We start from the raw sequence: 23,273 nt of genomic DNA on the forward strand, positions 1-23,273 counted from the left end.
TACACTAGTGTGCAGGCCCAGAATGACACCAGCAGATGGCGCTGTTGAACAACACAAATTATAAGAAAACATTTCCACACTGTGCCTCAGTGCAGGGGTGTCAAACTCATTTTAGTTCAGGGGTCACATACAGCTCAATGTGATCTCAAGTGGGCCAGACCAGTAAAACCACTGCATAATAACCTATACATAACAACACCTTCATATGTTTCCCTTTTTTTTAGTGTAAATAAGTCCATTCTGATGAATGTTAATTTTAGCCTGTATAGTGCCAACATATTTTCACATTTAACTGAGTAATATAAGGATTTATTTCAGCCAAATCAGAGTTGGTGATTGTTGAAACAGTGGAAAGATGAACAAAGACTTTTATTTTGTTTCTGCTGGAATAAATGAGGTGTTTGGTGATGCAATAGCGATTTCAGGGCTGTTTCTGATTAAACAAAAAGGATCTTACCCTTTAATGTGTCCCTGCAGTACACTCAAGTAGTCTTATGTAATTATTGTTTTGAAAATTTGATGTGTCATGTGCTGTCAGTTTTTCCTCCCTACAGCTTCTCCATTATCACGGTGGTGATGCTGATCAGATGGAGTCATACTAAGTAGGTGCATCAACATTAAGTGTGTAAAGTCATCTATCACCATACAAGGTGCCACCTGCTACACAACATTAACACACGTACACACTCAAGAGCACTTCCATCTGGGGCTCAGTATCTTGCTCAAGGACACTTCAACACGTTGACTGGAGGATGCAGGGATTGAATCGCTGCTGATCTTCCAATTGGTGGACGATTCACTCTGAATCCTGAGCCACAGAAGCCCCATCATTTGGATTTTTAACAGACAAGCTTCTTTACAAATTACATTTTGACATATGACAGTAGGAAAAGCACAGATGTAAATAATATAGTGAATAATGATGGGCCGAATTCCCTTTAGTTACCTCACCTTTAAGCAGTTAATTGTGTAGAATTAGAATTATTGCTGCAAGTACCGCAGCTGAATAAAGACCTACAGAGGAGATCTTTCCAATAAAAACACTTTATTAGCTTCATATACAGTACAAATAGAATTATTGAACATTCACAACAAAAGAAAACAGGCACTTAACCTCAACATGGTTTAATCTAATTTTACCTAGTTTAATTCCATGGTATACACATCAGTGAACAGGATTCAAACATATCTTGAGATCAAAGTGACAGGATGTCTTAATGAAGTTTTGAAAAGTTCCCAGCCTGAGTGTGCATGTTTAGTTTTTCAAGTTAGATTGTTTAAATGCATCATGAAAACCTTTCCAGTTCTGCCTGACACTCTAAACTGTATCTCTCTTCCTATTTCTGTTCTGGGCTCAAAAACTTTTCCAGTGTCTTTTTAAGTGTCTTCAACGACAACAACGATTCTTTCTTGGTCGTCCCCTGCGCTTCCCTGAGTTGTGACCACCGCTCTGGCTGCTGTACCTCTTTTTCTGTCTTTCTACTGGATCAAAATCAGAGTCACTGTCTGCATTATTGGCCTTTCTTTTTGATCTACTTGTGCTTGAAGTCACTTTGTCACTATTCTCCTCTTCCTCCTCTGTTGAGTCAAAGGACATGTCGCTTTGGGTCAGCTCATCCTTGCTTTCTTCCTCACTGCAATGTGATCTCTTTAACTTCCGTGCCTTAGCTTTGGCAGTCTTAGTGTTTAAACGCTGGCCTTGCATTTCCCCTGCCAGAACCAAGTGGCCTGCTGTATTTCTCTTAGGTCTTCCTATGGGTCTACCCGTGCTCCTGTAATTTTTAGCTTTTATCACAGCCTTACTGTTCTTCTGCACGTTCTCCTCTGTGTCCTGTTCTTCTACATTGTCAAGCCCTGAACCTGCTACTCTCTTGTTTCCATTCTTCTGACCATCAACAGCGTCGCTTACAGTTTTGTTTATTTTACCCTTCCTCCGCTCAGGTCCAGAATTGGATGTATGGTAACGCTGGACGTGACTCTTCAAGCTCACGTTGTGAGTGAAGCATTTGTCACAATGCTGACACTTAAAAGGCTTCTCTCCTGTGTGCAGACGCATGTGGGATTTCAGATGGGTCGACTGCTTGAAGCCACGTTGGCACACTGAACACTGGAATTGTTTCAATCCCGTGTGTACGGGCATGTGCCTTCTAAGAGACATGCGACTTGTAAATTCCATTCCACAGATGTGACATTTCAACAGTCTGTGATTGGCCAGGTGGATTCTGCGTACTTTATGTGTGGCGAATGTCTTTGAACATTCGGGACATTTATACGGTTTTTCTTGAGTTGAGTGGATCTGCTCGTGGGTGATTTTATCCTGTTTTGTCCTGAATGTAGCGTGGCAGTATTTGCAAGGATGTTCATAGTTTTCGTCGTGGACTCTGCTGTGAACATTTAACGCGACCTGACTAACGCATCTTTTTCCACAAATATTGCAAGCATAGGGTTTAATTTTGTGCTCACACGTGTGAGGCTTACTTTTACGAAAAAACCTGCCACACTCTGCGCAGAGCCCACTGGATCTGGTGGGAAGATCAAGTTGATCATCAGAATCTCCGTCTTCATCTTCGCTTTCCTCCTCAAAAAGCATGTTCGCCTCTGAACGCCAGTCCTCTGGATTCCAATCCTCCTGACATTTCAACAGTCTGTGATTCGCCAGGTGGATTCTGCGGTCCGTATGTGTGGCGAATGTCTCTGAACAGTCGGGACACTTATACGGTTTTTCTTGAGTTGAGTGGATCTGTTCATGGGTGATTTTATCCAATTTTGTCCTGAATGTAGCGTGGCAGTATCTGCAAGGATGTTCATAGTTTTCGTCGTGGATTCTGCTGTGAAAATTTAATGCGACCTGACTAACGCATCTTTTTCCACAAATATTGCAAGCATAGGGTTTAATTTTGTGCTCACACGTGTGAGGCTTACTTTTACAAAAAAACCTGCCACACTCTGCACAGAGCCCACTGGATCTGGTGGGAAGATCAAGTTGATCATCAGAATCTCCCTTTTCATCTTCGTTTTTCTCCTCAGAAAGCATGTTCACCTCTGGACGCCAGTCATCTGGATACCAATCCTCGTCTGAATCCATGGCATCTTCATAACTCGATTCCTCTGTGTCATCCATGGAATCATCCCTCTCATCAATAACAGCGACAATCTTGGATACGCCTGTGATAGTGCTGCAGTTGTCATCGGTTGACGCTTTCTGTGAAAGATATAATGACAAGAATGGGTATGACTAAAGGCCTTTGTAACTGAGTCTGTTTTTTTGGGGTGCGTTTTATTAATCCGTCACCTGAAACCTTACACCCTGATTCTGATGCGTTTTGTTGTTCTATTTGTTGTGAAAAATTCAAAATACATGACATAATGAAAAGACACATTTCCTCCTTTGCCTCTCCTCTGGAGTTACCTATCTGGCTGTCACCACTCCCTCCCTGTCTTTCATTTGGCACCACAGCTGCATGAAGGGGCAGAGCTATCCTCCACATTCTGTGTGCAGTCCACATCCTCCTCCTCGTCTTCATCATCATCCACCTGAATATTACTATCTGACCTGTTCAAAGTAGCTATGTAAGTTATAAAATGATTCTGTGCATGCCGTCCCTCTGTCATGTCATGACTGTGTCCCGCCACGTCACTACCTTCACTGTTTCTTTGTCAAACGTCTCTGAAGGCTTCTGACGTTAGCGAAAAACACAGAAAATCAAACCTATTCTGAAAATTTTAATAATGGACAAAAGTTTCAGATTCAGTGCGCAAACATGAGTCGTATTCATTTTTAGACATGTGACAATTTCGGACGAAAAAAAAAAAACAGACTCGGGGCCGAATTCACAAAAGGATTGCGTGGCCTTTGCGCCCGCTAAACCAATAAAAATGGAGCAAACAGATACCGTCTAATTCACAAAGCACTCGCAGAGGGTGAAATGCTCCACTAACTGCGCTGCCTAGCAGATTGCGTCTTGGTGCTCCGGTGTTATTTGCATGTATTTAAATGAGATAATATGCATATATTTGTGCATATGTGCATATATATATGAGTTCTTGGTGCAAAGCCAGCATTTATACTTCGCCATGTGGCTAATTGCAATCAGGGGCAAATCAAGGGCAAACTGCACTCAGCTGCCAAACTTTGTGGGCGTGTTTGCGCTGGTATATCATTAGCGCAATATCCTTTGTGAATAGGATGTTAAGACGGAGCAAACTGCGGGTGCAAGTGAAGTGCAATTCAAGGTGCTATCAGCGGCCGCAGTTCGTTCTTTGTGAATTCAGCCCTCAGTGTGCAAAGGTCTTAAAAGGTAACATCTTCAAAATCTGTACAGGAATTATTTTACAGCCAAACACACAAAGAGATGATTAATAAATTCAGAATTTGGTTCATGAAATGCAACTGGGACGGTGCTGATCATGTATGATAGTTAAAAATGCCCTTGAATGCATAATTCTATTCATAAGGAGATTTTACTCTTAAGATAGCAGTTAGTCTGGATGTGTGTCTTGACGTTTATTCCTACCTGTTGAGTCTCTGGAGTTACGTCTACTTCTACGACTTCCACCAGGTGTTTCTCTTCAGCTGTTGGGACTTTAGCATTGACTTGGCTTTTCCATTGGTTTCTGTACTCACACTTGAGGCACTGTTGGTTCAAGATGATGACCACATCAAAGGTGGCCTTCTCCGTCTTTACTTTAGAGCCACACAATGGACACTTGTGGCTGAACAACTGGAGGAGACGTTTTTCGTTCACAACGAACTTCCCTTTCATCTGCAGAAGTGCAGCTCTGAAAAATGGGGTAAACAAACCATTGTGAGACACAGCTTTAAAAAGCTAAGCTGGTTTAATCAAGGTACATCTGTTACAGAGGAATGAACTTACTTTTTCCTGATCATATCAATGTTTGCAACTTTTTGTATCATCTGACCGTAATCAGGATCTGGAGCATCACTTGGCGCAGGGCTTTGTTGGGCAGCTGTAAATTAAATTTAAAGCTCATTATTCACATTAAAAGAACAATTTAAGTGAATCCACACTTTATTTGTAATAACACATAAAAAAACTAAAGTTTCTTACCTTCTGAAGTATGCTCTGATTGTGATTCTTCAGAACAGGGAGGTGGTGGACTATCACATATTTCTGTATGTTCCAATTCTTCAGAACAGGGAGGTGGTGGACTATCACATATTTCTGTATGTTCCAATTCTTCAGAACAGGGAGGTGGTGGACTATCACATTTTTCTTGTTGATTGCATTGAGAATCAACTTCTGGGGGTTCGTCAAGCTCCTACACAGAGTAACAAAAGGAAAAGTTTGTAGTTGTAGCATAGACTGTCACAAAGGTTACATACAACACACCACAAGTTCTGTTTGGTCGGAGTTTCTATTAAAAATACCTTACAGAACTACATGTCTGTTTGTTTTTTAACATGAAAATAAAGATTATGGTTCACATTAATGTTGAATGGCTCAATACGCATACACATGTTATTATCTCTACAACAAGGACATGGCAAGTGCGCATTATTGTCAGCACTATAAGGCAAGGTCTTTTAAGGCACATTGGACACCGGTCAGTATAAACATTTCAACTGGAGCAATGAAATGTGCAGATGCGAGCCACTTTCATATCCTGCCACTCAAAGTTGCATACAACACTCCTGCTATGACTCCTAATACCCGTTTCTGGTGTGATACATCAGTTATTTGCGTTAAGGAAATGTGGGAATACCTATCTGGCTTGTGATAGGGCGCTCAGAGGGCTGCTGACGATTTTGTAATTCACAAGTAAAATAAATGACTGATTCACACTGGGATTTTATATTAAAAAAAACATAAAATGCATCAAATTAGAGCTTATTTGTTAAAAAAAAAAAGTGCCAGGGGAGGATCCCCCAGACTGCCCGACAAAGGTCCAGGTAAATCCTAAAAACGCCCCTGCGGACACCTGACCTGTGCAGTGCTGTTGTGACTGAATTTGCCTCTTAACAAAGATGGGGGAGGACAGCAAACGCCCCGATGTTATATCCAGTTTTTTTCCCTACCTTATTTTAGTGATCATCAAGTCTCTTCTGTAGTGGAATTAATATCATATTATGCATGCATACTCTAATCTTGATGGCTCACCAGCAGAAGTAGACATGAAATACAATACTTTACAATGTATGTAATATTCATTTATTGTGGAAACTTAAAAAAAGCATCTTGGCTGAGTCAGATAGTTCATTTTAAAGCTGATATCAGCCGATATCAATGACGTCCTGATACTATGGTGTCTCCCTATTATAAATATTATTATTGTCTGTTTATTAACAGGGCCCTGGCCCCCTGACATTATTAAGGAAACGTGGGCCCATGCTAAACAAATTGGGTGTCCCTGAGCTACAGTTTAATACACCTAACACACCTGCATATTTCTTATGCATCTCTTTAACACTGGGTTTGTTAGTGTGTAACTTCAATCAATAGAGTAATAAACACCAAACTGTCAATGCAAAACAACATTTACTGTACGTGACTATTACATACGTGCTGTGGCTCTGACCTACTTGTTAATGGTTAATTTAAATGATGTGTGCGTGATACGATGAATGAATTCTTTCCACTCAGCAGGATGTGTGTATCAAAACCAACAACCCAGAGAAACAACATGGTGTCAGCAGCAGTCTGTGGCATGTTAGAGACTTGTGTATGTTAGTGTACTTAAAGTAGTTAAAGTAAGCAGAAGCATCTCATACTGTGTCCTCACCTGTTTCACTTCAGGTTCTGCTGGTTCCGACTTGACACACAGTGATGGGACAGCACCGGACTTCAGCTGGACCGTCCCGCTTTGAGTCTGGTTTATAAAACAGTCCTCAGTGAAATGGTGTCTGCAGATGGTGATATCAGTCCAGGACGATTCTTTCAGCCGTTGACCGTTGACTTCCAGGACGAACTGGACCCACTCCAGCCTCCTCTCTGGATCCTCCGGTAACTTGAACCGTTGCGCAGCGCGACGCCACGAGTCACAGCCGTCGACGGAGCACATGTTGAAACTAACTTTTGTTGCTACAGCTTTATATTTCCCACAAGTGAGCTGCAACATGGAGCTCCTCGGTGGGCTGCTCCTCAATGCTAACAACAGTAACAAGCTAGCAGGTCGTGGCTGTGGCGGTAACACACAGAATGGGCGGGGCTCTGTGGCTGGGGTCGCTTGGTTTGTTGTAAGGCGTGTCCCGGCTTTAAAAGGATAACAGGTATTTTTCAACCTGGGCCCTATTTCCCCATGTGTATGTGTGCGTATGATTCATAGGTACAACTCCTTTTAAAACTGGTTTAGTATTGAGGGAGGCGGATGCAACGGGGAGCCGCGAAACGAACTAAAACGGTAGATATGGGGGCAAATGCGTCCTGTATAAGTTTGCGCATTAAAAGGGCTTTTTTCGCCACTGACCGGTTCTGATCGCTTCCTCTGGGCTGTGTGACGTCATCTCGCGAGAGCTTTGCTTGTTGCTCTGTTGAAGAAAACAGAGGAGACACAACTTTTCCCCACAGAAATGTTATATTTGGAACAACTGTAGTATTTTGTACAAAAATAAGTCACTATTTTATGATAAATGGTTCAACCACGGTATTCTTTTAGTGAGTCAGTTATTTAACAGTAGAGGACTTCTGTACAACTAGTCTGAATTTCTGGCCCGGTACAATATACCTGTAACTCTAAAAGAATTTTCAATAGTTTTTGATGCAATCCCATCTGGTTTTTGTATGTTGTTTAAGAATGTTGACCACTCTCCACCCCTGTCATTGTCACCCCCTGATCCATTAGAAACTTCACTGGGTAAAGTTTGCTTTTCTCTTAATAGAAGTATAAATTCTAAAATAAGAGCCTTGTTTCAGGAGGAATTGATTTCGGTGCCTGGAATAAAGTCTGGTCTTTATCACAGAAGTTTTTTCTAACTAATAAGGTAAAGGAAGTTTCATTTAAGCTGATCCACAGATTCAATCCAGTCAAACACTTTTTACAAAAATTGAAGAATGACATTGATGTAAAATGCTCTTCCTGAAACATGCTCTCATTTATTTTGGTATTGTGAATTTACTTGTGAACTGTGGAATGAGATTAATAAATTCATAATTACTAGTATTTTCCCAGATTTTGTCTTATACTATAAAAACGTTTTATTTGGCTGTTGTGATTACAGAAGTAAAGATGAGAACGCTTTCTTTCTTATTAATCTAATTCTACTGTTGGCTAAGTTTCACATACACAAGTGTAAATTCACAAACAAAAAAACTAATTTCTCTCTGTTTATAAAAGAAATGGAACAGGATATATCAACGATCTCCCCATCACAGAACAAAAAAGCTATCAAAACCTTTAATATATGCTCTACTTATAAAGTGTTTACGTGAACTGACTCCCATACTCTCGCACCCTTTTTTCCCCTTTCTCTTTTTTTTCGTTTTCTTCACCTCTCATGTCTTTCTTGTTTACTTTTGATTGTAAGTGATTTGTTTTATATCTGTCATTTTTGTCTGTTCAGCGCACATTCGCGCTATGTTGTGTTCAAGGTTGCACCAGCATACTTGTGTTGTTTTTATACGTATCTGTATGTGCCAGCAATTTTCAATAAAGTTTGAAGGAGAAAAAAAAGACAACAGATGAGCCATGCTGTCTTAGCGCCGCTCAGAGTGGCGCTGGTTGTCCCAGAGTACAGTTGAGAGTTTTACTGCATTGATTGAAAACAATGGTTCGTGTTTGTGCTTATCCGAATTGCAAGAACAGGATGTCGCACAACACCCCGTACAGCTTTCATAGGTTGCCTTTGTCGGACGGCAAGATGCTGAAGTTGTGGCTAGTTGTGCTACAAATGGATGCTAACACTCCTGTCCAGACACTGCGCCTTGCAGACCATCGGGTCTGCAGTGCTCACTTCTCCCAAGATGACTACTGCCAACCGAAGAAGAGAAGACATCCAATCCCGAAACACCTCTTCCTCAAGAAAACGGCTGTCCCACGAGTAGAGAGAGCTACAGACACAGTGAAGGTAATGTTATATAAACAATGGTCGAAACGCTTAGTATGCTATTTACAGAGATAGCACTGGCGATCTGAACCGGTCAGTGGCGAAAAAAAGCACTTTAAATGCGCAAACTTATACGGGATGCATTTGCCCCCATATCTACCGTTTTAGCTCGTTTCGCGGTTGCATCCGCCTCCCTCAATACTGAACCAATTTTAAAACGAGTTGTACCTATGAATCATACGCACACATACACATGGGGAAATAGAGCCCAGGTTGAAAAATACCTAAGTTATCCTTTATATGTTTAGCAACTCCCGAGTCCATGACAAGCAGGTAGATACCATTCTTTCGACTGTGCGTGCAGTAACAAGGGAGAGACGGGCAGAGCTTGTCCACCGCTAATTAGCTTAGCTCATATGTCGGGAGTCAATGGGAAGCATTAGCCTGCCTCTGCCTACAGTCATCAGATAAACTCTTCAGCAACTCTAAACGGTCCTGTGTGCTTGTTGTGACTCGTTTTTACCGCGTTATGTTACGTTATCTATTTTTAGACTAAGATTAGCACTTTATGTGATTTTCAAAAGAAATACATAGGAAACTTATCCTCAGGGGGCGCATGCGCGCCAGTAAACAGCTGAGGAAGAAAGAAGAAGAAGAAGAGCTCATGCAGTAGATCGGTGAAGGAGTTTGTAGGACACTGACACTTTTTTTGAAAGAGATATTTATAAATCAGAATTTTACAAAGATGCCTCGTACGTGTGCTGTACGGGGTTGCTACAATAAGCACAAGACATGGTCAAATCTTATTTTTCACGCAATTCCAACTAGAAATCCGGAGCGGATGAAACAATGGCTAGGTGCTCTGAACATGGATCCCAACACACCACAAGAAGCAGTCAAGAAGATGCTAGTTTGCTCAGAGCATTTTTCACGGGACGACTACTACGAAAAACTGGAATTCAGAACCCAAACAATGAGACTTTTCTTGAAGGACACGGCCATCCCATCACTCAGTGTCACACAGACAGTAAACGAGGCAAGTACTTGTGTTTTGTTTTCCCGTTGTAACGTTTAGCACGGCATATTATCTTGCGCCAGACAAGTGTTACAGGCTGAGCCGTGTGTGTGTGTGTGTGTGTGTGTGTGTGTGTGTGTGTGTGTGTGGGTGGGTGGAGCTTTGTATGTGTGTAGTTGATGTAGGAGGTATGAGACGTTAGTGCGCCGGGTATGGTGTGTGACGTCAGACAGATGCGCCCAGGAAGAAAGCGAGGCATGTGCTACATTGTTTACATCCAGCAGCCACAGTGAAGAAGCCTACGCAGTTCTGTATGCTGTTTTTGCGTTATTTTCCTCTATGTAAAAGTCGGACACTGATGAGAGAGGCTGTGCATCATTCCTGCAGTGCTGGAAATAAAGTGCCGTTCTTCAACGCAGACGAAGTCTCGTTGTTTATGTGAGCTAACACAAGCTAAAGGAGCTCGTGGTCTTCGCAGGTCCCTTTACTATGGTTCGGGGGTCTGCCAGCTTGGCGTTGGTAGCACAAGATAAATAGGACGGCCATTGAACTGTATTTACTGTCTAAAAAACGAGTCACAACAAGCACACAGGACCGTTTAGAGTTGCTGAAAGGGATAGTTAGACGCTTTGGCAAATTCGCCTATTGCCGTAATTACAACCTTTTACAAACCATGATTTACAATAACACTGTAAACTTTTCTCAAACTTTCTGGTGCGTCCAGCTCACGATACCGCAAATGCAAGGCTGCAAGCAACATCTATGGCACTGTCTCAGGTGCGCTCCTCTAGAGCGTTTTGGAGTCATTTGATTAGTTTTGAGGGAGAGAGGGGGGCGTACCGTTCACCTCCATTTTGTGCACTGACAATTAAAGGGATACGCCAATATTTTTTTTGTTTGCGTGTCTTGCCTCACTCCCGAGTCCATGACAAGCAGATAGATACCATTCTTTCGACTGTGCGTGCAGTAACAAGGGAGAGACGGGCAGAGCTCGCCCACCTCTAATTAGCTTAGCTCAAATGCTGGGAGTCAATGGGAAGCATTAGCCTGCCTCTGCCTACAGTCATCAGATAAACTCTTCAAGGGACAGTTCGACATTTTGGCAATTTCGCCTATTGCCGTAATCCCTATAGTTATATGGGTAGGTACACTACCTTTAATTATCAGTGCCATTATTATTATCAGTGGAGGCGAACAGTATGGCCCCCTCTCTCCCTCAAAACTAATCAAATACACCATCAGAGTTGTTTTGAAGCCAAATGCACAACCGGAACTACATTCCAGACATACAGTGATTTCAAACAGCGTATGTTTAAAGGAGTACTCCGACGATTTGGGAGTTATGCCCTTTCTCTATCATTTTCATATTGAGACAACATGATGGATATCTTTTTTGTGGCTGTACGTCCAATGGCTGGGTCTCAGCGGTTAGCACTGCGGCTTAGCTTAGCGAACACAATTGAAGTCTAGGGGGTCAGTAGCCTGTGTAAAAGTGAACAAATAAACGTTACAGAAACCCTGAAGCTGGCATTTCTACACGTGCATTTAAAATAAACATGTTTAAACATTAATTCGAAAAACGGGAGTCCTTTTAGAAGAAGTTTGATACACAGAACTATAGTGTGTTTACGTCCTGCATGGAGGGATACACCAGCGAGCAACAGCTGCAGCTGGCTCTGGGACAGGAACGCTAGGTCACTTGGTAAAAGCAAACAAAGAGACGACACAGACGATCATGCCTCGAAAATGTAGAATTGCAACTTGCAAAAACATTCAAGGCAAACCTACAGGGACTCCTGTGATGTTTCACCGGTTTCCAGCTCGCAACCCAGAGCAATTTCGAAAATGGCTCGTTGCTGTACAAATGGACCCCAACACACCTCAAAAAGACCTGCCACGACTGCTAATTTGCTCGGAGCACTTTGTGAGGGAGGACTACATTGAAAAAACAGAGCAAACCGGTACAAGGTTTTTTCTGAAAGATACAGCCATCCCATCTGTCGGTAGACAGAGAGGACAAAGGGAAACACCTGAGGCTGTGGTAAGTAAGGTACTGTAATTAAATTATAAAGTGCTTTTGTTATGTTGCTGCGTCTGGAGTTCAGCTGATTAGCGATAAGTTTATGTACAAGGTATGGTGCTGTAGGGTGCTCTGAACCCCAGTTTTAGAGGACTGTATGCAGCTTTTGTTTAACTGCAAGCTTTTGCTTTTGTCATTCACTTAGCGGTCAACTGCTGCATCCAGGACGTGCTCCGTGGTCAGATGTGATTCATGGCGTCGCAGTGCACTACTGTTTAAGTTACCGGAGGATCCAGAGAGGAGGCTGGAGTGGGTTCAGTTCATTTTCGAAGTCAACGGGCAGCGACTGAAAGAGTCATCCTGGACTGATATCACCATTTGTAATGAACACTTTACCGGTGACTCTTTTGAAGACACGGGCCAGCTAAACCTCCGTGCTGTCCCAACACTGTGTGTCAAGTCAGAGCCAGACGATTCCCCGGAGAGCCCACAGAATGAGGTGAGTCTGCTCAGACAGCTGTAGCATCTTTTCCTGTCCCTGTCCTACATTTTTAACAAAACAGCAGAGCATACATTTCAAATAAATCTAGGAGAACTCCAGGCTACATATGTATTGTTTGTCATGCTTATCACAAACATGTAAGTGTTTTATATGTTTAGATGCCACTGTATTATAGGCTACAGGGTTAACTTAGATGCCACATAGCGTCTGCCACGACCTCATTTCAATGTAACATAACGTTAAGCAGCAATTGACTTGCACACTAACCTTGTGAGTTTGCTAACTGTACGGTGTATGACATTAGCACAGCTAGCTAACAATAGCAAGCTCATGTGGTTAATAGACAAGTTATTTGCCGCTTAATACAACAGTTATGGTTTGTCGAGATATTAAGGTTGTGTTGTTTATCTTGGTGGAAGTCATGTTGCTTATTGACACCGCAACATGCAAATGTATCCTGATGGTAGTCTCTGGCGTAGGTCTGGGTGATATAACGACTATGTACTTTATTTTGATATATTTTCAGCAGATTAAAGGGAAGTATATTGTGAATGAAAGCTGCCTCCTCCAGTTGTTCCGCCGCAAGTGCCCGTCGTGTGGCTTTAAACTTCTGATGGAGAAGGTCACCTCTGGGGTGCTCATCACCTTCACCCAAACTTGCCTGAAGTGTGACTACAAAAACCAGTGGAAGAACCTTGTCAATTACGCTCTTCCTACAGCTGTGGATCAACACCTGACAGGAGGCACAGAAGAAACTCCAGAGATCAAACAGGTAGAACTTGAATTGTAAGACACAACACACAACAACACATCGAGACTCTCTGAATGTAGTATAATGACCTCAGAACCTACTCTATCTTATGAAACTCCAGAACGGGCAAGATCATTCTTTTTTGTTAAGGTTTGCAATCCCTCTCATCAATACAGAAAGGCTGGGTTAGGGCTGGGCGATATGGCCTAAAAAAATCTCAGATTTTTTCACAACAAATCTGATTCACGATTTAAATCACCCCCCCCCCCCCCCCCAATTGTTTTAAGACTTAGCATGTACCTGGGGTCCAAAACTTACAGCATGTGAATAAACCCCGGCTTTGGTAGGTTGTTTTTTTTGCCGTGGTGCTGGGGCTGCCACGGTCTTGTTCATTTCGTAGGGAGCAGCACCTCTCCCACTTGGCAGCATGCCTCTGTTTGAGGTGCTGCTTTGGTAGCAACAGCCTTCAAACACACTTTGCAGCGGGGTGCTGTTGTTCTGTGTCTGACGCCACAAAACCGAACCAATTCCAAATAACTGAAGACACAGTTCTTCCCCACTCGCTGCCATGTTGTTTGTCTATCAAGCGCACGCGGGGGAGGGGTGAGCCCATTCTGAACTACGGGAGCCCAGCGGGGAGCGTCAGTGGCGGATGTTAAAGAGAAACTCGATTTTCATTAAAACAAATCGACCTAAACTACAAATTCGAATTAATCGATAAAATGGATTTATCGCCCAGCCCTAGGCAGGGTTATATTATGATAAAGTATTATGTAGTATTTTGTAAACTGCCCTCATGCTTTGGTTGTTATGATTATGGCTGCGGCACAGTAGTTTATTATGGGTGTAACACGACCTACATTCAGGGATTGTGCTGGCTGAGCAACATAACTTCCTCACACTGGTGCGCTATCCATGTTGAGGTTAGGCAGCTGGAGTCAAGGACTACCATCACTGCACAAATGCCTGTAATTTGTGCTGTTTACAGTTGTTCCAATCGATCAAATTTGGAAAAATAAAGGTCACTTTAGTCCCAAAAATAGTGGGAGAGGTAAAAAAAAAACTAACTGAGAAAAAAACAGTAGAAGTGGATCAAAAACCTCCATTTTCAGTCTGGAGAAGTGGAGTCAACTCCTCCAACTAATGTCGGATGTTGTTTTGGTCTGGTGTTTTAGCCATGACACAGAATTTTTTCCCCATACTTTTTCAGCCTCCCTAGTCCTCATTTCACCAGACATCTGGCAATGGTGAACCTAGTAATGTTATCCTGACAGCGATGCATCTGTGCACAGAGTTGAAATATAAAGGACAGTTATACTTAAGGACATTTACTTACCCAGCCAAAAACAAGATGGCAGTCATTTCGGTCGAGGATCCAACCACACACAAATGAGTTAAAGTCCACTAGACTCTTTCATTGGCTTTCTGTGCAACATAAGATTAGGAGGTCTGGAGGACAAGGTAATGTGTAATGGCGATCCTTCCCACATTGGGCAAGTCAGTCAAGTTTTAGAAGAAATTTGCTTTTCTTTCGTTTGTATGGATCACATCCAACAAGAGCGTCAGTTTTTGGGTGATAGCTGCTGCCTGCAGGTTCATCCATCCCTTTTATGTAGGCACATTCCTCAATTTCCAGTATTTAGATTTATCACTTCCTGCCCTGCATCTGAATTTCACGCGTCATAATAGTCACATTACTGCAAACAAGTTATTGAAGCAACTGTGCTCTAACCTTCTGCGGTGTATTACCGCATCCATCATATCTGATAGAAGCACAGCGGGTTCAAATCCTGTGTGGCTTAATGATGTTTTTTTGGCTAATGTTAACAGAAGCAGTAAAGAGTTTTCACAGTACATCTGTAGCTTCATAGATTCAACAAAAAATAGGAACATCACAGCCCGGCAGAGCAGCTGCAGACGTGCTCACAGCCAGTGGCCGTCGGAGCTCGTTCTTTTGAAAGGAGTAATGAGGAATAAATGCATCATGTAAAGTGTCACATCATCTCTCCTTTGGGTAGTGTCTCTGTGGAGAGCTTCCCTAAACTGGTGGCTTCTGGGCTTTTAGTACGAAAAAGCAGCAAAAAGCATGCACATCCACAAACAAAATTGTGCAGGTCCTGAGCTCAAAAATGTGGAAAGCCGAGCAGGTAAGAGTGAAATGACGACGTTTCGAGCTACCGCTCTTCATCAGGTCCTACAGAACAATGGGAGACGCCATCTTTAAATAGGTAAGTGGTCACATGATCAATAATATAGCGATATACACACTCGACTATATACCAACACAAACACCTAGTGAGTGTAGAGACATAAATACCACGAAGATGCAACATGGTACACAATTGTAAAAACATAAAGTCACTTGAAGCAGTCTGAGTGCAAAAACATCAGGTAGGACCGTCATACAGCATCAAACATGCTAAAAGAGGCGCCTCTTACAATAAATGGAAATAAATGCACATCAATGAGCAGCCAGGGCACAGCAGTTTAAGTATTAGTGTAAGTATACAGCAAAAACAGAAATACATGCAGACCAGCAGAGTTATAACAGTTTAGAGAAAGGGTCTAATGTCACATTGTTCATTAAGGCCTTTGGGTGACATAGTGTTCAGAGTGTATATCCAAAACAGTTCCCATTTCAGAAGCAGATTGTTAATGTCCCGCCCTCGCTGTGGAGGTTGAACATGCTCAGTGCCCATGTAGGTAAGAGAAGTGACAGGATGGTTCATCAAATTAAAATGACAGGCAACTGGACTTTTCTGATCATGATTTCTGATGGTACTTCTGTGCTCTGAGATTCTATTCTTCAGAGGTCTGGAGGTCTTGCCAATGTAAGCAAGGCCGCAGGGGCACTTAGTTTCATCACTTTATGAACACACCCCTCCCTGAAAAGACAGCTGGACGAGCCATCTCGTGTTGTGCTCAAATGACCCCCTAACCTCAGGAACATGCTTGTAAGGGCTCATTGCCCTTCTCCCCCTCCATCTACCTCTGTCCTGAGTCCAGTTGAACCTGGTAACTACAAATGTGGCAACTGCCAGCAGTGCAACTTCACCCGCAAAACAAAGACTTTTTACCACCCACACACTGGCAAGGTTTTCAAAGTAAAAGGTGTCATCTCCTGTAAGACCAGTAATGTTATTTATTTGATGAAGTGCCCCTGCGGCCTTGCTTACATTGGCAAGACCTCCAGACCTCTGAAGAATAGAATCTCAGAGCACAAAAGTACCATCAGAAATCATGATCAGAAAAGTCCAGTTGCCTGTCATTTTAATTTGATGAACCATCCTGTCGCTTCTCTTAGCTACATGGGCACTGAGCATGTTCAACCTCCACAGCGAGGGCGGGACATTAACAATCTGCTTCTGAAACTTGAACTGTTTTGGACATACACTCTGAACACTATGTCACCCAAAGGCCTTAATGAACAATGTGACATTAGACCCTTTCTCTAAACTGTTATAACTCTGCTGGTCTGCATGTATTTCTGTTTTTGCTGTATACTTACACTAATACTTAAACTGCTGTGCCCTGGCTGCTCATTGACATGCATTTATTTCCATTTATTGTAAGAGGCGCCTCTTTTAGCATGTTTGATGCTGTATGACGGTCCTACCTGATGTTTTTGCACTCAGACTGCTTCAAGTGTCTTTATGTTTTTACAATTGTGTACCATGTTGCATCTTCGTGGTTTTTATGTCTCTACACTCACTAGGTGTATGTGTTGGTATATAGTCGAGTGTGTATATCGCTATATTATTGTTGTTTTCTACACTTTGTATAATAATTGTGGAAGTAGCATCAGCTGTTTTTGATCATGTGACCACTTACCTATTTAAAGATGACGTCTCCCATTGTTCTGTATGACCTGATGAAGAGTGGTAGCTCAAAATGTCGTCATTTCACTCTGTAAATAAATTGCACTGAAGAGGAGCCCTGCAGTGCACGAGCCTTTCTTTACCTGCTCAGCTTCTGGACTATTCTTGTATAGTTTTCAGCTCAATTTTTTTGTAATGTGGCTGTAATATTCTGTGCTGTATAAACTTGAAAAAGTCGTGCTAGGTTGTCATTCTTGTCATTGTATTGCTCACAGGAAATGCCAATAGACGACAACCCCAGCAGCACAGTGTTCTCTGAAGTTGTTACCTTTAGTGATGAAGAAAGTGATCCGTCAGATGAAGGAGAGGAAGGTGATGACGGTGGGGTGAATTCCGACGGGGATTGGAATCCAACCGAGGATATTTTGCTGGTGGAAGAGCTCACAAAGCATTCTGAAGAGGAAAGTGAAGATGAAGATGAAGACCAAAGCGGAGAGGAGGAAGAGTTTGATTCCCCAGGTGGCCTCAAAATTAAAGAGCTCTGCACAGAATGTGGAAGTTTCTTCAATATTCTGAAGCCTCACACTTGTGAGTACAAAATAAAGCCCTTTTCCTGCAATATCTGCGGCAAAAGATGTGTTACCGAGACATCTCTGAAAAATCATAGCAAAATCCATGATGAAACCTATGAGCATCCTTGCAAATACTGCCACGTTACCTTCAAAACGAGGGTGGACAAACTTAAACATGAGCAGATCCATCAAGATTGCAAAGAACCCTATAAATGTCCAGACTGCCCAAAGACATTTGCCAGCAGTAAAGAACGCAAAGCCCACCTGGCGAATCACAGAAGGGCCCCGAAGGAGTACAAATGTGGAGTTTGTGGGATTGAATTTAAGGATGTTCATCATCTGCGGAGACATTCTATCGTGCACACGGAATTGAAACCCTACAAGTGCGCAGTGTGTCACCGTGGCTTCAACCAGTCAAGCCACCTGAAATCTCACATGCGTCTGCACACAGGGGAGAGGCCTTTTAAGTGTAAGCATTGTGAGAAAAGCTTCAATCACAACGTGAGCTTGAAGAGTCATGTCCAGCGTTACCACTCATCGACTTCTGGACATGAACAGAAGAAGGTTAAGATGGGAGAAGGGACCAGCGACACTGGTGATGCAGAGGACAGTGGGATTAAGAAAGGCACAGACTCTGAGTTTGACAATGCAGAAGAAGATGCAGGAGGGGAGGTGCAGAAGGAGGTAACAGAAGAGCGCAAAAGTAAAAGGAGGACCACAGGCAGACCCAGAGGAAGGCCGAAGAGGGACGCAGCAGGCAACTTGATTCCGGCAGGGGAAACAGAAGGCTCACGTTCAAACACTAAGACTGCAAAATCAAAGGCGCAGAAGTTAAAGAAAACAGGTTCCAGCGATGAGGAAAGTGAAGACGAGCAATCAGACAGTGACATATCCTATGACTCACCAGAAGAGGAGAAGGAGGAGGAGGAGACAGCGAAGAAGAGCACAGGGAAATCAAAAGGAAGACCAAAAAATGACAGTGACTCTGATTTTGACCCAGAAGAAGTAACAAAGAAAAAGAGGTACAGCAGCCAGAGCAGCGGTAAGACCTCAGGGAAACGTAGGGGAAGGCCAAAGAAGAATCCAGAGGTCTGAAAATGCTTAAAACACACAGCTGAATAATTTGTTTTGAGAAAAAGAAAGAAGCGGCAGAAAACTGGACTGATACCTCTCAAAGATATGGTAAAACAATTTGGAATATGAGAAACAAAACGTTCACACAGGCCAACGTCTTTCTGAGGCCCTGCCTACACATATACAGATATTTTTAAAAGCTGATATTTTCCCCCGTTTTAAAAAGAATCTGTCCATACGACTTTTATTGTACAAAATATCTTCATACACACTAGAAAACAAAAGCACCTCCAGATGATCATTGGTGTTAGCCTTCTCCCACATTCTCCTGTTGTTGCAAATGCAGTAATATTAACAGGCTAATGTTAAATTTTTCAAAACTCTGACTGGAGATCTCATCACCATTTAGTCCCTTTTAACATAAGGATAAAGGAGCTCACTTAAAAATACGAGTAATGCTCTTGACAATCGAAAGTTTTCTTTCCACTCCTCATCAACAACAATCCCACTCTCAAAACTGTCCCACTGTCTGCTGGTTTGCAACTTTATACTGCAGCTGTTGAGGTGGACCACATCACATTGGCCACCACAGACACCTCTGTTCATCTGTAAAGTGGTGAAGCAATACTCATCTAAGTGTAAAGTAGTCATTGGACCAAGCAGTGCTAACAGAACATAAACTAACATGTTCATTACACAAAGCAGCAGTGGGTATGCACAGTTTGAGTAGTGGACGACCCACTCTTCTTCTGAGCCTCAGTCGCCCCCAGAGTCATTTTAGTGACCTATGACTCTGTTCACATGTGGACGAGAGGCCAAAACGTAGAGGAAAATATACATGTTCAAAAATATCTGTGTATTTGTTGACAGGGCCTGAATTAAATCATCTTCTACTGTGCAGTATTGGAGGGTCAGTCAGTGAATCAAGTGAAAAAATCAGATATTTGTATTCAGTTCGAGTACATTATATAAAAAAAAAAAATAAAAAAAAAAAAGTGACTATCAGTGTACCGTAAGGTAATTGAATTAGGTCACTAGATGTCGGGAAAATGGTATAACCGTTGGGAAATATGTACTATATTCATGTATTATAAGAATAATGTAAGTTTCAAGCTAAAAAAAACAACATTTATACCGAGGTCGGGGTACTGTGGCACAGCCATTGTTTCTTTTGTCTTTACTTATTCACTATAAAGCTACAGCACACTAATCAGTGTGGGCTCAGAGAGCAAGGACAGTGCCAATGGTTTTGTATTGTTTAGCACATTAGCTACAAATTGTTAACATTGCTGCTGAGCATTTTGGATTGTTTTGCTACTTTCCAGGTTGAAATGGGGCTTAGTTTTCCTAAAAAAAAAATGGTTGCTGAAGGTTGAAACTAGTTTGAGATACAGAATCTGATTCATGCGAGTGAAGAGAAGTTAGTTATGGTTTATCACTATGGACTGTTTTGAAACTCATCATAGGACATGTTTAAGGACCTCAGAGTCTGCTTGCACCTGTATTGGAACACAAGTATATAAGGAAGTAAAATACCGGTTAATAAAGAAACATGTAAATATAGTCCTGGAGACAGTTCACTGTTTTAAATTCTCTATTCCAAGTATGTTTCAAGTCTCTGCAAGTGCATTTTCATACCGCACAGGAACTAACAAGTACATGATGTTAAACATATGCAATTTGTAGACAACAGTGTGGGCCTTTATGTGATTGCAGATTTTTACATTTGAAAAAAATTACAAATAAATGTGTCCAACTGCCATTGTGAGAGTCTGTCATCCTGCCTTGTCCGTTAGCTTACAGAGTGTGGTGAGGGAAAGATTCACATTTCAATTAACAAACTCAGACAAACTGGTCCCCGGCCAACTCCAGTGGAGCTGGTGTGTGCTCGGTATCTTGCCAAAGGAGAGACGACGATTGAGCGATTGACTTTTTCCCCTAACTTCCAATTCGGAATTTAAATGGACGAGTGTTCAGAGTTCCCACTTTGATCGTAAAGCCTGAATGAATCCCCACGCTTACATGTTTATCCTCTTCCTCTTTCTCTCTCTGTGCCAGTGCTGAAGCTAGCATCATGGCCCATCAAGTTTTTTTTGAGTCTCCAGCCTGTTGCTGGGCAAACCCAAGGCTGCTGAGTGTGTTAGATATGCCGACAGTTTGCAGATCTAAACGTGGACTAATGTTTTGAGTACTGAAATAAACAGTGTTTATTTTGTCTTTTAATGAGCTGCAAACCTTAGTGCTATGAGGTTGCACTGACACACTTCACACAAATGAGGATTTGTGTACAAGAGGTAGTCGAGTCATTTTTAAAGCCTCTCATTTAACAGTTGGTGTGAATCAGGTGCTTGACAGAGTTTATATCAAGCTGAGTGTGTGTTTACTACAAGCTCTTAATTTTCAATACTACCACTCAGCTGCAGTTTTAATAAAGGTCAACAAGACAAAATGCAAAGTGAGCCTCCTGTTTGGTCGCATCACTTTGCCACGTATTGGGAAATGTGAGAATCAGTCACACACAATTTAAGACTTGAATTTTGTAGAATGATTTTGTCAGATTGTCCTTTGGCTCATGAGTCACAGAGGTTTGAAACTAAGGACAGAGACCGCTTGTAACTGATAATATGGTAATTTGTTCAGTGTGCATGATAGATTTATTCAGCAAATTATATTTTTCACTTAGCTCTAGCCATTTGTTGATGGTGCATCTTTAAGCGAACTAACAAGACAGAACAGTTTAATAAGAGCGAGGCATGACGAGGCCTCTGAAATCAGCACAAAGTGTTTGAAGAGGCTCATCAAATGATCATTGATCATTCCTGACCGTGTTCGCTTAATTTTTGCTCCTCTCCAGTTTGTCGAGGTCGGCTAATGTTACACAAACACACCTGGAGGTCTGCACAGAAGAGTCCTGGCTGTCCTTTTCCTCGTCGTCTCCTGAAGACCACTCATAATTTAATTCAAATGTAATTTTGGGGGAAAATATCCATCTTCTTGGTGTAACGCTAGTGTCAGTTTGTGTCAATGTAGCGAGTGTGACAGTTGGTTAATTAACGGTTGTGTTTATATTTATAACACCTGTGAGCGGAGTGATTTTACTGTTACAAGTCCCAGTGATGTTATACTCTATATCAGCACTCAGGGAATGCTTCTCGTCCAGTCAAATTACTGGGTCGGAACTAACTGTTGTATAATTAACTTTATGTCTTAGCCAAACAGAACACTTAAAAATCAACACTATTTTACTACATTTTGTAATTTGTAGACTACTTAAGTAGCCAAACATACCCATACGTCACATTAAAGTGTAGTGTGTGGCATATCTGATGTACATGAGTTATTACTCATTGTTTTGAGTAAGTATCCCTCAATGATGTCCATCGTGACTGAGAGATGAAGAGTATGGATTATCGAAGGCTGTAACTGTACTCATTCACCTCATTATTGGACTTGGTATCTCATTATTTTGACTTAGCAAGTCATTATTTTGACTTCTCATTATTTTGACTTAGTAAGTCATTATTTTGACTTCTCATGATTTTGACTTAGTATCTCATTATTTTGACTTCTCATTATTTTGACTTAGCAAGTCATTATTTTGACTTCTCATTATTTTGACTTAGTAAGTCATTATTTTGACTTGGTATCTCATTATTTTGACTTGGTATCTCATTATTTTTGACTTAGTATCTCATTATTTTGACTTAGTAAGTCATTATTTTGACTTAGTATCTCATTATTTTGACTTAGTAGGTCATTGTTTGACTTAGTATCTCATTATTTTGACTTAGTAAGTCATTATTTTGACTTAGTATCTCATTATTTTGACTTCTCATTATTTTGACTTAGTATCTCATTATTTTGACTTCTCATTATTTTGACTTAGTATCTCATTATTTTTGACTCAGTATCTCATTATTTTGACTTGGTATCTCATTATTTTGACTTAGCAAGTCATTATTTTGACTTAGTAAGTCATTGTTTGACTTAGTATCTCATTATTTTGAATTAATAAGTCATTATTTTGACTTAGTCATTGTTTGACTTAGTATCTCATTATTTTGAATTAGTAAGTCATTATTTTGACTTAGTATCTCATTTGACTTAGCAAGTCATTATTTTGACTTCTCATTATTTTTGACTTAGTAAGTCATTATTTTGACTTCTCATTATTTTTGACTTAGTAAGTCATTATTTTGACTTCTCATTATTTTGACTTAGTAAGTCATTATTTTGACTTAGTATCTCATTATTTTGACTTCTCATTATTTTGACTTAGTAAGTCATTATTTTGACTTAGTATCTCATTATTTTGACTTCTCATTATTTTGACTCAGTATCTCATTATTTTGACTTAGTATCTCATTATTTTGACTTAGTAAGTCATTATTTTGACTTAGTATCTCATTATTTTGAGTTATTAGATCTTATTTTTTTCCATCAAGTGGCGGAAATGGGCTTCCATACCCATCCGTCGGCAGACAGAGAGGACAAAGGGAAACACCTGAGGCTGTGGTAAG

At 41.4% G+C, this 23,273-nt stretch overlaps 2 protein-coding genes across 5 annotated transcripts; one reads left to right on the forward strand and one right to left on the reverse strand.

Moving 5' to 3' along the window:
• Nucleotides 1-1,238: 1,238 nt before the first annotated feature.
• Nucleotides 1,239-7,145, reverse strand: LOC117264065 (uncharacterized). The gene is made up of 5 exons (XM_033637872.2): nt 6,742-7,145; nt 5,070-5,280; nt 4,875-4,968; nt 4,515-4,779; nt 1,239-3,202 (listed from the first exon to the last, which is right to left on the reverse strand). Exons 1-5 carry the CDS (start codon nt 7,075-7,077, stop codon nt 1,388-1,390), a joined length of 2,721 nt encoding a protein of 906 aa, XP_033493763.2. The 5' UTR covers nt 7,078-7,145; the 3' UTR covers nt 1,239-1,387.
• Nucleotides 7,146-8,622: 1,477 nt separating this feature from the next.
• Nucleotides 8,623-19,749, forward strand: LOC117264070 (uncharacterized). Of its 4 annotated transcripts, none has more exons than XM_033637881.2 (4): nt 8,623-9,022; nt 12,242-12,535; nt 13,065-13,310; nt 17,383-19,749. In XM_033637881.2, exons 1-4 carry the CDS (start codon nt 8,723-8,725, stop codon nt 18,772-18,774), a joined length of 2,232 nt encoding a protein of 743 aa, XP_033493772.2. In that variant the 5' UTR covers nt 8,623-8,722; the 3' UTR covers nt 18,775-19,749. The 4 variants fall into 4 exon arrangements, with proteins under 4 accessions (XP_033493772.2, XP_078029469.1, XP_078029468.1 ...); XM_078173343.1 differs by lacking the exon at nt 8,623-9,022 and adding an exon at nt 9,651-10,037; XM_078173342.1 differs by lacking the exon at nt 8,623-9,022 and adding an exon at nt 11,612-12,057 and having other exon boundaries at nt 13,068-13,310.
• Nucleotides 19,750-23,273: the final 3,524 nt, after the last annotated feature.

This window comes from Epinephelus lanceolatus, chromosome 12 (assembly GCF_041903045.1).
Source record: "Epinephelus lanceolatus isolate andai-2023 chromosome 12, ASM4190304v1, whole genome shotgun sequence".
Lineage (NCBI taxonomy): Eukaryota > Metazoa > Chordata > Actinopteri > Perciformes > Serranidae > Epinephelus > Epinephelus lanceolatus.